General features: G+C 36.2%; 1 protein-coding gene across 1 annotated transcript in view; it reads right to left on the bottom strand.

Moving 5' to 3' along the window:
- The window catches only part of LOC150091738 (ankyrin repeat and IBR domain-containing protein 1-like), a 228,181-nt gene that overhangs the window by 105,798 nt on the left and 106,506 nt on the right, over positions 1 to 15,877 (bottom strand). Inside the window, exon 9 of the mRNA XM_090369550.1 lies at positions 15,156 to 15,300. Coding sequence (XP_090225676.1) covers positions 15,156 to 15,300 — 145 coding nt within the window. The remainder of the gene's footprint in view (positions 1 to 15,155; positions 15,301 to 15,877) is intronic.

Below are 15,877 nucleotides of genomic sequence, written 5' to 3'. Positions count from 1 at the left end.
AAGTGCTTATTTAATAAAACCAGGGTATATTCAATATGCAACTAAAGACAAACAGTAACAAGTAATATAAAAAAAAAATTTTAAAGTCAATTCCTACTTAGGTCAACAAAGAAAAATTTTATTTTAGTTACTTTTTATTAAATAATTACAATTAATATAAATATGTATATACATATGACAGAATCACAATATTAAGTGGCAAAATAGAAAGTGAATTTCCTTGCAATTTTCCATTTTCCTTTCTACATATGGTGTTGGACTATTATTTTTATTCACATGTTTCATTTTCCATTTTGTTCCCTCCTTGACTCAGACTAGAACCCAGAATGAAAAAAGAATCTGAAAAAGAAATTTTTTTCCAGCGATCTACACGCTTCGCCACTGACGGTATTTATTCCTAAATTTATATCCTGCTAAATATCTTATATAAGAGAAATTTTTTTCTCCCATATAAAACTAAAATTAATTAATTAAATTTAATTAATGAATTAATATTTGAAAAAAACTGTATTAACATCAAGTGTCATCCACTACAAGTTTAAAAAAATTTATTTGAACTTGAGTGGATGAATAAAAAGTATTTTATTAACGATTGCAAATTTGAACAAGATATATAAATATATATAGGGAGAGTGTGAACTAATAGTAGGAATTGAAAAAAAGAAAATCAGAATACGAAATATGATAACATGCTTTTACTGTGGAGATCTTTATAAAAGCTTTTTGAATAATAAATAAATAATACCCATTAAATTATTTTTATTAATTAGTTTTGTCCAATTATACAGTAACCTCTCATGAGAGGTTACTGTATAATTATATACAGTAATTTATTATATAATTATATATAATAAATAAATATAATAATTATATATATATACAGTAACCTCTCATGAGAGGTTACTGTATAAGCTGGAACGCTTTGGGATGACTGGAATGATTCTAAGATGGATTGCCGGGTGGCTGCAGGGCAGAAGACAGACGTTATGATTAACGGATATTCTTCAGATCAGTGTAACATTGAAAGTGGGGTCCCCCAAGGATCAATTCTTGGACCACTATTGTTTGTGATTTTCATAAACAATATCAACAAGGGGATAAAAGGTATGATGTCAAATTTGCAGATGATGTAAAGATTGGTAGAGCTGTTAATGATCAGTGTCATTCAGCACTCCTTCAGGATGACTTGAACAGGCTTCAAAAGAATGGTCAAAAAAGTGACAGCTAAGTTTTAATGCAGCAAAATGCACATTCTTATATTTGGGGAACAGCAACTCCAAAATAAATTATACATTTAGTGGGGTTTAATTAAAAACAGTAGAGAAAGAACCCAGGGATCTGGGAGTTACAATACAGGCAGATGATATTAAGTTTTCTAAGTGGTGTAAACAGGAAAGCCTGTGGGGTTCTATCAATGATTTTTTGAACATTATCATGTAGAGATAGGGAAGTCATAATCCCATTGTATGAGGCAATTGTAAGACTGCATTTGTAATCCTGTATCCGAGCATTTTCCATTTATTAATACACACAGTTTACATGCATTCATATATACAATTATATATACATTTCTATCATTATAATCCAGGGTGTGTGTGTGTGTGTGTGTGTGTGTGTGTGTGTGTGTGTGTGTGTGTGTGTGTGTGTGTCCAAGGCAGTAGCCCATCTTCACCTTTGTTCTCTGTGTTGGTGTAGACTAGATCACTTTGCCACTAGGGAGCAGTGAATATATGGACAGCTGCCACCTGGTGCCCGTCCCCAGGCAAGATGTCCTATACATGCTAATGTGCACAAAATCCCACACCCACTGGAGATAGTGCAATACTGATGAGTGCCTGTGTCCGAATATGGAGACCTCATCTGAAAAAAGACATTGAGCTTCTTGAAAGGGTCCAAAGGCGGGAAATGTGCATGGTGTGATTGGCAAAAAATGGACAGCCATACAAGGAAAGACTCCAATTATGAGGTGCTTGGCACCTGCACCTGAGATGATACCTGATTGAGGTTTATAAGGTTCTGAGAGAGGTTAGTAAAATGAACAAAGGTGGAATTTTTACTATTATAAGGAATTCCAGAACCAAGAGCAATAAATTCAAAATACAGGGGAAGAGGTTTAGACTAGATTGTAGGAAGTTTTCTTTTAGCCAGTGAGTCATTAATTACTGGAACACGTTGTCTCCACAGGTAGTTGAGGCTGACCGTTTGAAGAAAGGGGACTATAGGAAAATTTGGAATTGGTGAAAGAAATGAAAGACTTGTGGAATTTGCAGAATCTCAAGGATTCTGTCAGTAATGAACACTTTTTTCAAGAAAAGGGTGAACAGAAAGCGAACATGGAAGAGTCCAAATGGATTAACAACTAATGAAATCAACTTCATCCTCACTAACAGAAGATATATTGTGAATGAGGTTACCGTCCTGAATAAGGTAAATGTTGGAAGTGATCACAGAATGGTAAGATGTACACTTGATATAGATGTAGGAAAGGAAAGGAAAAAACTGACTCGAGTAAATAATACAAAGGTCTTTGAAATAACAGAGGAGGAGAAAAAGCAGTATGTACTGGAACTTAAGAACAAGTTTGAGCTTCTGCAGACTGCTCAGGACCAAGATATTGACGAGGAATATCACAACTTTCTGAAAGTGATAAAGCCCAAGGAACCTATAGGGAAAAAGAAATCCAAAGAAGAAAAAATTAGTCAAGAAACACCTGTCACGATGAATCGAAGACGACAAATGAAGAGAAAGAAAAACACTGACAGGGAGAAAATTGAGTATACTGAGTTATGCAAAGCCATTAGAAAGAGACTAAGAGAGGACATAAGAAGATTTAACACAAGAAAAGTAGAACAAGCATTAAGGGAAAACAAAGGATTTAAATCAGCAGCCATGAGCAGTAATACAGAAAGACAAATGATACTGAAACTGAAGAATAGCGATGGTGTACTTATAAACAGCAGAGAAGGCATAATTCAAATAGCAGAAGACTACTATAGAGAATTATACAAGGAGCGAGGGAATGATGCCAGCAGTGTGGAAGTTGGATTGCAAAGTAGCAACACATACAACATACCCGATATTCTTCCTGAGGTTGAACATGCATTGAAGAAAATGAAGAATCAGAAAGCCCCGGGGGAAGATGAAGTTTGTTATTTGATTTTTAGGAGCATTAGCAACTAAGGCCATATTACTCCGGGATATGCGGTGGTCATTCCCTGACCTTTCCGCATTCTCCATATTTGGTGGTGATGGGCTCGAACTCCGGTCTAATCAAGAAGCGTGTGGAAGATAAAGTTACTGTAGAGTTGTTAAAATTGGGAGGAAGAGACATAACACAAAAACTGGCAAGGCTCTTCACAAAGTGCATTAGAAAAGGTATGATGCCTAAGCAGTGGAATAATGCAATCATAGTTTTGCTGCATAAGAAAGGAGATAAATCAGAAATTGGAAATTATAGACCAATTAGCTTGTTATCCCACATCTACAAGTTGTTCACAAGGGTCATTACTAACAGATTAGAAAGAATACTTGATGAGAATCAACTGAAAGAGCAAGCTGGCTTTAGGACAGGATTCTCAACTATGGATCACCTTCACATAATATCACAGCTAATGGAGAAAGCAAATGAATATAAAACACCATTATGCCTGGCATTTGTGGATTATGAAAAGGCATTTGACTCCATACAGCATAAGGCAATGATTCGGGCACTGGAAAGACAAGGCATAGATACCCCGCATATTATGATTTTGAAGAAAATATATGAGTGCTACCTCCTTTATTAGACTAGACAAAGACAGTAGGAAATTTAAAATCGAGAAAGGAGAGACAATATCTCCGAAGCTGTTTACTGCTGCCCTTGAGGAAGCTTTCAGAAGATTAGACTGGTCGCAGAAAGGAGTCAATGTGAATAGAGAGTACCTAAACCATTTATGATTTGCAGATGACATTGTGGTCATAAGCCACGATCCCAAAGAATTAGAGGAAAATCTTAATCAGTTATGCACAGTTAGTAAGGAAAATAATGATTGAAGGAGCAGTAATTGAAAAGGTGGAGTCATATACTTATCTGGGACAAGTTATTAGCTGTAATAATGATAAATGGCTGGAAGTTAAGAGAAGAATAAACTTTGGATGGATAGCATTCAGGAAATATAGTCACATACTGAAGAGAAATATCCCAGTTTGTCTGAAACGTAAAATAACGAACCAATGTATACTCCCCACCATGACTTATGGAAGTGAAACTTGGGCACTCACCAAAAGAATGGAAGAGAAGCTGAGAACTACACAGCGAAGAATGGAACGAGTTATATTGGGAATCAGACTGTTAGATAAGAAGAGAAACACATGGATTAGGCAGCAAACTCAAGTAAAGGACATTCTTATCAAAACTAAAGGACTAAAATGGTCTTGGGCAGGACACATAGCTCGAAGACATGCTGACAGATGGACTGAGAAAATAACAGAATGGTACCCAAGAGGAGCTAGAAGAAAACCTGGAAGACAAAGGCAGAGATGGATAGATGAAATTCATGAGTTTGTGGGTAGTAAATGGATGGCCAGTGCTCAAAACAGAAGGAACTGGAAAGTTGCTGGAGAGGCCTTCATCCTGCAGTGGACTGAAAATGGCTGATGATGATAATGTTTGAAGAAATTCAAAGGTCAACTGGATAGTTACCTTACTGAGGAGGGAAGTGTATAATTTATTGTTTCTTATCTATTTTTTTTGGCTAGTGCATCAAAAGCCTGTAGTTTCCTTGCACTCTTTGGCTAATACTAATACTAATTTACTATACTTTTGTAATTTGAAATGTTAAATTAGCACTTATGATGCCATTAATTAAATGCATCACTGGGGAATGAGAATGCATACTGTTTATTGTATACATTCGATATTACTGAAGTTTCGAATCAAGGGAAAGGTGACTTTAGTAAACACATTTCAACAAAGAAGCAGGGCGAGTGGCAAAAACGATAACATTTTTGTTTTGAGATCTCAGGAAAAAAAAAAAAAAATCGTTCAACCTGTTTAAGACTATAAAAACTCCCAAATTTTAAAATTTGGTGCATTTGTCACCATGATTTTCTAAAACATTTTCCAAGAGAGGACCTCAAGTTCTCCCCCTCTCTTTCCTGAAGCAGGGGACTTCCTCAGAGTTCTGGAAGTTTATTCTACAAAAAATCTTTGCATACAAATGAAGATTATTTGGGCAAATGACAAAAGTGCTCTGATTATAATCAGATTCTGCAGATGTGAACTTTTGGGGGGAAAAAATTATTTAATGATTTACTGTTCTCATGTTCTAAAGAGAACCGTATTTAATGGTCTAATTTTTTTTTAAATTTTTAACTATTCTATAAAGTTTTTTGGCTGGCAGTTTGTCTTAAGTTATATAAGGTACGATGCTGTTAGTGCATTTGCATCATTACTACATAGTTTAATTTTTAAGACAAACTGAAATTTGTACATTAGGCATCATTATCATAACATCTCATATTGTGAAATCCTTCACAAGTTGCCTCCTCTTACACTTCAAATAAATACACTTCTCCAACGTAGAAGTATGCTGTTACTTATTTTCAGCTGAGTACTACTGCCACCCATTTCAAAGTTTTTTGATTTCCCGTCAGTATGTGGGTAGGTACCTAGAAGTAAAAGAGCTGATGGCCAAGTTGTAACTTATTTACAACTAATAAAATTTCAGGGCAGAAAGCTTCAAACTATGAAAAATTCAAGGCATAATATTGTTAGTGGTTGGTTGTGTTAGGGTTTAATGGCACATGGACTACATTGGTCATAATGCACCAGTTCATAGGGTATAATGTGTTTCAGAGGTACTTACTTTGAATTTCTGTTGCTCCTTTTAGTCTGATTCATACTTAATTTAGTTAGCCTGTTGCTTGTGTTTACTTCCTTAGAGGAGATGGTATAAATTAATATCTTTAAGGAAGGTGAAAACATCTGTAGGGTCATCTCTATCATTCAAGAGATCTGCTAAGTTAATGGTATGATGTGTCCTATAAACATTTTTGAAGGCTTGTTTGCATTCTTTTGCATATTTAGGAAAGTCTATTAATATATGTTTTACTGTCTGTATACTATCACTAGGTGGTAGATGACTTTCATCAACCGGTGAAATACCACCACTTTGCTTATTGGAAGCTTGAAGTGGTGAAACACATGTTTAGTCTCTAGAGCAACGTTTCCCATATCCCCCCCCCCCAATACTTTTTCAATCCATGCACAGTACTAAGTACTATAGGTTTTGATACCTTTTGTGTTTGGGGTTTTCATTAAAAGAAAAAGAAAAAAAAAAAAAGTCTGGCATATTGTTAGTGTAACTTCATCATTACTACATAGTTCAACTTTTAAGACAAACTGAAGTATAAGAGGAAGAAACTCACAAAGGATTTCATAATATGAGTTGTTATAATTATAATGCCTAATGTACAAACTTGGGTTTGTCTTAAAAATTAAACTTTGTAGTAATGATGCAATTGCTCTAACAATATCGTAGCTTGAATTTTTCATAGTTTGAGGCTTTCTGCCCTAAAATTTTATTAGTTATATAAAGTATCAAATTACATTATGAACAACTGAACAAGGACAAAAAACAATTTGTGTTTTTAATTGTCATTTATTTTGTTAATATATCTTTCTTCCATTTGTATCAGACCCAGAAAAAAAAAATGGTACATGTGCAAAGCACGCACTGTAGACGGTTTTATGTGAAACATCCTTCGCATTTCTTTTAATTATTTTGATTTGTATATATTGATTACAAAATAAAAGAGCTTTTGTTATTCTGTAACTTGTACAATAGCTGTGACTGTAACCATGTGACTGTCATCAAAGAATGACTGATCTATCACAATTTGATACAATTGATAGAGAGGCATGTTGGCCAAATACTGAAGCCACACTTTAACCATTTGCTTTCTTACTAATCCAATCAAATAGCTGGACATGTGTATTTTCTTATATTTCATACGACGTTTATACAATGATTGCTGTCAGTCTCCCTTGGAAAATTACAAACCATTGTGTTGACTGAAACAGGCACATTAATCACTTGGCCCAGAATGCAGTATTGTCCATATGCATGAACGGTAAGCGAGGAGAAATGAGCCTCTCTGTCACTAAATCCAACTTCGATAAATTAGCATTTAGCATTAGCATTAGTAGAGGCATTTGATGCAAGAAAGCAAGCTTATGCACCATCAGCCAAAAAAAAAATAACCACTTCCACTTCACCCCTCTGTTCGTTCGAAATACCTGTCCAGCTGAGCCTTAAACTTATTTAGGCCATCAACTTCCATGACAAGGGATGGAAGTTTGTTCCAACAACCAACCGCCCGCTGGCTAAAGGCAAATTTCCTCACGTCTATCCTACATCTGTCTTTCCTCAATTTGAATTTATGCCCACTCAGGTGATTATTCTGAGCAAGAGGAAGAATCCCAACAGTATTGAGCATGCTCAAACCATTCAAGGCTTTATACACCTCTATCAGATCACATTGCTGGTGCCTAGTCTCCAGACACTGTAATTTGCAAAACTTAAGCCTTTCTTCGTAAGAGCACCCCTTTGTTCCATTCACCAATCTTGTTGCACCTTCTCTGTACTCGTTCCAGCAGCTCTACATCCTTCTTGAAATGAGGCCTCCAGACCTGTATACAGTACTCTAGGTGTGGCCTGACCATTGCCTTATACAAGGGAATAATCACCTCCTTATCCCTGCTAGAAAAATTCCTATATATCATCGACAATACACAATGAGCTACTCTTGCAGCCCATCTGCACTGCTCAGAAAACTTCATATCTGTTTGCACAACCACCCCCAGGTCCCTTTCATTCTCTACCACTGTCAGTGTAGTACCACAGAGTTGATACGTTGCTCTGGGGTTGCTGTTTCCCATGTGTAGTACTTTACATTTGTCAATGTTAAACTTCATTTGCCACCTCTCAGTCCATCTGTTCAACCTATCCAGATCCTGTTTCAGTAGCATAGTGTCAGTAGTGTCCTTGACAACCCTGCCAACCTTCGTATCGTCTGCAAACTTGGACATTAAGCTTGATATAGCATCATCAATATCATTTATAAATAAGGAAAACAATAATGGACCCAATACTGAACCCTGAGGGACTCCACTAATAACATTAGTCCACGATGAGCAGTGTCCATTGATTACCACTCTCTCTGTCTTCTCCCCCTCAACCACCCCTTTATCCATAGCAGCAATTTGCCTCCGATGCCACACTGCTCCAATTTGTGCAGCAGTCTTCCATGTGCAACAGTATCAAAAGCCTTTCTAAGATCCAAGTATATAATATCAAAGTTATTCCCTGCATCCAGTTCTTTTGTGACTGCATCATAGTATCCAATCAAATTGGTCAGGCAAGACTTCTCCTTAACAAAACCATGCTGTGTCTGAGCTATAACTGAAGTCTTGTCCAGATGATCCTGCAGTGCTTCTTTAACCAGTGCCTCCATTAATTTTCCAGGAACAGAAGTTAAACTAACAGGTCTATAATTACTTGTGTCGCCCTTTGATCCTCCTTTGTGAATTTGGGTCACATTTGCACATCTCCAGTCCATGGGTACTTCCCCTGAGTCCAAGGAAGCTCTCATAATTATGGCTAAGGGTTTGCTTACTTCCTTTGCTGCCTCCTTTAATATAACTGGATAGATCCCATCCACCCCAGGTGCCTTTCTTGTATTTATCTTCAACAATTTCTCCTCCACTTTACTCTCAGTTATTACAAGATTCTCTAGCTTACTGCCAGAGTTGAATACACCTCTGGCATTCCCCTCGCTGAATAACTCCTCATGTGTGAATGTCGATGCAAAATATTAATTTAGTTTGTTAGCTACCTGAGCAGGATCATCAACAGTTGACCCATCAATATCAAGTGGACCAATCTGATTCATCCCCTTCCTTTTAGAGTTTACATAAGTAAAGAACTCTTTGCTGTTTTTCTTTGCATCCCTTGCCAAAGATTTCTCGTAATCTGCCTTCGCCTGCCTAACCTCCTTTGTAACTTGGTTCCAGATCAACTTGTATCTATCATAGGCTTCTGTGTCATGTGTTAATTTTTATGTATCCCATGCATTTTTCTTCTCTGCCATATGTCTCATTAGTTCATCTGACATCCACTTAGGCCTAAACCTTGAACAATATTTCTTAGTTGGTATGTAAAGCCTAGTAGCTTCCAAGATAAGTTCTTTGAATGCTTCCCGTTTTGAATTTGCTGTTGGTAACATCATCAGTTGGTCCCACTGTATAGAATTTAAATACTGTCTCAGTCCATCGTAGTCGTCTTTACAAAAGCAATAACCCTTCCCTTTACCCCTAATGGTAGTTACCTCTTTGAGTAAATCCCACTTCAGCACAATGTGATCACTGCCACCTAGTGGTTCATTTACCTGCAGATTCTTAATGCATGAAGAATCACTACTGATAATCAAATCAAGAGTATTACTCTTGATTTGATTATCCCTCTAGTTGCCTCCCGAACATGCTGATATAGAAAACAATCATCCAATAAATCCACAAAAGCCTTGCTAGTGTGTCAGTGACCAGCCCCCAAATTCCAGTCAATATCTGGGAAATTAAAATCCCCCATTATAAGACTCTCTGATTTACTGGCCCACTCTATTTCCCTGTACAATTTCTTATTATACTCATCAGAGTCATTAGGCCTATAGCACACTCCTACTCTCAATTTTGATCTCCCAATGCTTATGTCACACCAAACTGACTCGACACTGCACTATCCAGCAATGTCGACTGGCTTCACTTCCTTGGATTTTATGTATTTCTTAACTAATAGCATAACCCCTCCTCCCTTCCTATCCTGTCTATCCCTTCTGTAGACATTGTACTCCCCAAATTCCAGTTCTGCATTCCTTATATCTGTGTGACACCACGTCTCTGAAATCCCCACAATATCTGCCTTTGATGTTTTGAGCAATACCTCGAATTCATCAAATTTATTTACTAAACTCCTAGCATTGGTGTACATGCAAGTATACATGCACCTGTTCTTTTTCTTAGCTACCCTAACACAACCCATGTGTTTACTTGTACCCCAATGATTCCCAGCAGTCTCTGAAATATCCTGCATCTTATTTTCCAGGCTGCAGCTCATTCCAATAGAAGCAGTGCAAGAATCACTTTCACCTCTGCCAGTGGCTACTGTTAATCTATTAGTCCTTGTATCCCCCCCCCCCAATCTAGCAGTTTTCCAACCCACCTAACACTGCCTCAATAGCATCAGCAAACATTCTTGCACCCTTTCTATTTAAGTGTATCCCATCCCTTTAGAAGCAGTCTCTCCTATTAACAAGTACAGACCAGGCTGAAAAAATTCTACCCCTTGAGCCTTGCACAATCTTTCCAGGGCCAAATTGATCGACAGGGCTCTCATCATATACTCCCTCCTATTGTGTCTGTGCAGAATTGCAGACACTTTCAAATTCAACCCTAATTCACGGCTTTTTTTCAACAGTGACCTGAAATGTGATGGATTTTCTGGGTAGACGATGGTGTTCGACTTAGTAGCACTGGAATGGTGTTGTTCTTAAGTGATCCACCACAGATATTACACACAATGATCCCATCAACATCAACATTGGAAAATGCAGTGTGTATCAATGGTGTATCATTATCAGCTGGTTTCTTTGTGCTGTTTTCAAACTATAGCCAATCACAAATGTAGTATACAGACCAGAAATCATTTTTCATAAATCTTTCAAACTCTCAATGCGCGTTCTTATGTAAATAGTAGCCGGCGTAAGGAAAAGGAGCTTGGTCATTAAACTCATCTGCTCCACAATTGGAGAACTGTTCTGCTGTACATAATTAATACTCACTTTGGGTACATTGTTGTTAGATGGAGTGGCATTGCTGGCTGAAGGCACTGCTAAATCCAATGCTTGATTTTCTGTTTGTCTTTTAAGCATTCTCAATAGTCTTTTTTTGTTCTCGCGCACTCATTGCTATCTTTGTCTTTATTTTCTTAAGTCTTGTCGCTTTCATTCTTGCTCGATACTCTTAAGAATGCTCTTCGCTTGACTTCAGCATTGTTGAACATCTTTTCCAAAATTACTGATGTGGCTTCTACAGTGGCACCTAACAATGGAAAATGCAAAACGAAAAAAAAAAAAAAAAATTGTTGACAAATATTTGTACTGTTGCAGTCATATGACAAATACTTGTATTGTTGCAATCATACTTCCTGCAGTAGTAACTGCAGGAACTATGATTGTGATATCATACTATTCAACAAATGGCTGCAATCAAATGGGTAATTAGGCTATTTGCTTGCATTTCACTACCTCTTCCAAGTCAAGGATGTTTTCACATAAAATAAAACATCTTTTGTGCGTACAAGGTACACATGCATTTTTTTTTCCTTTTTTTTTTGTAAATATGTTCACTAGGGCCCGAGATATCGTACCAGTCACAAAAAATGCATCACGCGCTCTAATCACACTAGTAGTGAGTGCTCGGCACAGACTAGTGGTGGAGCATCGGAAACACCTCTGGCAGAAGCTGTGAATGACGTCACTTCCATGATGCATTTTTCATGACCGATCAGATTTACTCATTTGAATTTTTCTAAGTGCCCAAGGATGTTTCACAACAAAAACATCCCAACACCTCTGGGTGATAAATGTGTAGACACAAACACAACACTACTGACCTCTCCTAGCATGGTCTCTTAGTCACTCATGCGCCATAAAAAGCAAAACCAAACCAAACTTACCTCAACAATCCTCATATTACAGGTATAAAATTTTAACCTTCAGAGGCCTAAGTTTTTGAGAGCATTCCATAACCAGAGTAACCATTTAGAGAAGTTTTACAAAAACAACAGCACATCATTGTCTCCCCTATTCGCTAAATCAACCTCTTCAAATCAGCATCTACTAGGTAACAACTCCCCTTCCTCTTTCTCTAATCCTTCCCCCACCAGACAACACCAATTTGTCTGAGAGAAAACTGGTCAGTTGAAAGAATGATATCATTCCAGTCTGTGAGAACTGCCAGCCAGAGAGATCCAAACAAAAACAGCCATCCTACGATATCACCAACTGACCCAGACAGTCCAGTCAATAAGCACTCTCCTCTTATGTTTAAGTGGACTGAGGACCCAGTTTCCTTACCATGTTAGTTTCGTACATTGCTAAGGACAGTCAACCTCCCAGCTAAGTCCTTGTTTTCTTTCCCAGATGACTGCTGCTTCCTGGTAGCAAAGTAGTCAGAAACAACACACACACACACACACACACACACACACAGCTCATTTCTGGCAGGTTCAGAGTTATCTGTCATCACAGTGTACCATGGTAGAGTTGAATCAAAGTTCTGGAGCTGCCCCATAAGATACAACACATGTCCAAGTGTTACCATATCATTTTGTGTATTATGATTGTCTATTACTTAATTCTGAAAATTATGTATACAGTCATTTTCAATTTATTTTAATGTCCAATGAAAGTGATCTCGGGAAAGGGACAAATACACGTGTTTCCTGTGCAGGGATCACTTTCATTGGACATTAAACCATTAACTGAGTTATCATGCAGAGAAGTGTTGCCTTTTCTTTATTGTTATATCCTGAATCGAGATACCTGTTTTACAACTGAATAAACTGAATAATGCTAACTAAGCTTGCTTCTTTGCATCATTTGCCAATACCAATATTAATTCATTGTGGATTTTAGACACAAATCAAACCAGATCATAAGAGAGTATGATACTGCCAATTCCAGTATAGTCAGTCTATAGTGCCAACTACCCTTCCTGATGACATATTGCAATTTTCACCTAATTCCATCAGGATTATAACTAAATAAATCAATCCAGGTTAGACAGTCTACAGCTATCACTGCAAAATAAAACAAGCATTTTGAGAAAAGTAATTAAACCAACTGGTTTAAACTGTTCCGCACCAAGAAAATGAGAGACAGGTTTGTCAGTGATGTCTTTGCAGCCCTGCTTCTGCAAGATTTTTGCAAACTTAGATGTAAAAATCTTTGCAAGCTGCAAAATGCTGATAAATCTTGGCCAACTTGAGAAGACGGCACAACAATTCCATACACTTAAGGCTCCTCTCCTCCAGCATGCAAGTGTATTAGGGCTTCTCATTACATAATATCCACCACCTATTGGGAAGTTCTAGTCTCTTTCATGTACAGCACATGTAAAACCAGCATCAACAGAGTACTATGCTGCATTGATATTAGACGGAATTGTTTTTTTATAAGTATTATGAATTACATTGTAGCTTATCGAGACAATTTTGCTTGTAGGATTTCAGATATAAAATGCAAAAGGATAAAGAACAGAATATAATTAAATAGAATAAAAGGTATTTCATCTGCTAGGATTCCATCTTGTCAGAGAGAACACAAGGCCCCAGTGTCCAGAACAAATCCAGAGACATAGCATTTCAATAACCTCTAAATTGACCATAGGACTGGACTGAAAGAATGTGGTCCTACGTTATGCAAAGCACAATCAAATAACATACTTACCCAGTGGAGACTGAAGTAAAAAAGCCCTGGAAGAGCTTCACCAATGAATACTCCCAGACAGTGTCCTGTTAATGGAAAAATTTATCAGAATGTTTAAACAACCATATCTCAAAAGACAGGACAATTTTAGAAAATAAATAAATAGTCGACCCAATTAATCAGAAAAAAAAAAAAAACCACTGACAAATCAATAAGAAACGAAAATGAAATACAAAACCTAGTAATTCCAGTAACCTGAATATCCTGGAATAAACACGAGGAAAGACAAATCTTTAATTCAAATTTATAAAAAAAAAAAAAATTTAAATAAAAAAAATCATAGCAAGGAAAATGACTAGCTCTGGAAATGCCACTGTCTTTAGCTACTGATGTCAGCAGCCTCGGGCTGAAAAACTCAGTTAAGAATAAATTGTCTACAAGTTGTAACAATGGACACAAACATGACAAAATTTCATACAATAGCATAGAATAAAAAAAAAATTTAGAATATTTTGTTCCTTTTACAAGTCTTTCAGAATCATAAAAAGTACAAAATGAAATGACTAGTTATAGAAGGAAAGTATATTTTGACAAGTTGCATGTGGTAGATACATACAAAATATCCACCACTATTGAGAAGTTCTAGTCTGTTTCCATCAGTCCCAAGGAATATAAATTTAGGGCCATATCTTTTTAATGCAGTACTATGATGGATTTAGAGGTCACTTAAATGTTACTGAAATGCTATGTCCCTTGGTTTTTTGAATGGTGGTGGTTTCTAATGGGAGGAGGTCTAGCAGAAAAGCCCCCTTTATTCTATTCTCCATCCTTTTATATTTTATCTTAAAAATCCAGCAACCTCCAAAAACAGTATCTACAAAGAAGACAAGATCATCACAGCAAGCTCTGATGTATGTACTTTTATAAGTGCATCAAGAAACAGTTTCTTTCAATCTCAATGTTACAGATTGATTAGTTTTAAAATACGGCATATTTTTTCCATTGTCAATCATATTTTATATGGTGATTGCATTTTGACAAATTAGAAATGACTCTCCAAAACAATGGGCTCCCTTGTGCCAAAGCCCCTTTTCTCAATTATTCAACCTTCCCCACACAACTAAAAGATCCACAAAGAAGAGAGGCTGTAAAAAGCCTTCTCATCTTTAGTTAAAATAGGCAGGTTTGAACACAAATTATGTTTAAATTTTTCTCTCAATTCTTTCTTCTTCTTTTTTTTAAATGTAATATTGTACCATATTTCATGCATATTTTTGCAGTTACTTTTACAATAATTTTACAGATATAATGAAGTTTTCTTCAAACAATCCTTTCCAAGTTTATTATAAATGAGTTTGACCATATTCATATTCAAATAAATATACTATTTGTAATTCTATAAAGAATAATAATCAACAATTTTGGCATTTGGTACCAAAATTATTGCTAAAAACTGTTTATATAACAATATTAATGAATATTATAGCATATATTTTTCTATATGAGTTAAGTTTGATTACCATCTAATAACATTATTTCACTTTGAATTCCTCTGGAAAACAAAAATAAAGGTCTTTAATTATTGTGTAAAATGATTGGTTATAGATGGATTGAAAGTACCCACTTACCTCAATATCGAATTGCAAATATCTTCTAACCATGTCAGGAGAAACTAAATTTTCTATGATATCTATAGGCACCAGGTGGGGACACTCAAAAGCTGGACACATAATATTTCGAGCTTCTCCATCTTGAATTTTCACATTTAAGTATCTGTAAAATGTTTATAGTATCAATTATAGGAAAAGTTATTTACTTTTAAATTTTATTACCAATGCTCACACAATCTCATTTTTATTGAAACAAATATCAATAACCCTACTTTAAAATACTGCAAAATTATACAATTTGTTTAAGTTATAAATATGAGACGTAACAATAAAGTTCCCAGACTGGTGCTGTTGCAGTCATGTTCAATGAGCTTTAAAATAAATAGAAGTGGTATGTTGTAGTTCAAACTTCCTCCAACAGATGGTGATACAGAGTGTCAAGTAGGCTGACAGGTTGCAAGTAAGAACCAGTTGGGTTAGTAGCATTAATATTCCATGTCAAAATTTTGCAATGGAGCAACGTACAAACATCAAATATTGCTTTAAATCGGGAAGATATGCAACAGAAATGTTAAAAACTGTTAATGTGTTGAAATACTAAGTTGTACCAGTGTGTCTGAATATGCAAAAGTTTGGGAAATTGTGGCAAGATATCATCGTTTGACCCTCAGAATGATGGCTAATGAGTTGGATATAAATAAGGAGATGATTTGTAAAATTGTGCATGAAGATTTTAGGGA

Source organism: Mastigoproctus giganteus, chromosome 1 (genome assembly GCF_048544385.1).
Source record: "Mastigoproctus giganteus isolate SK-2022 chromosome 1, ASM4854438v1, whole genome shotgun sequence".
NCBI classification, from domain to species: Eukaryota; Metazoa; Arthropoda; class Arachnida; order Uropygi; family Thelyphonidae; genus Mastigoproctus; species Mastigoproctus giganteus.
This window is presented reverse-complemented; position numbering and strand designations above follow the sequence as displayed.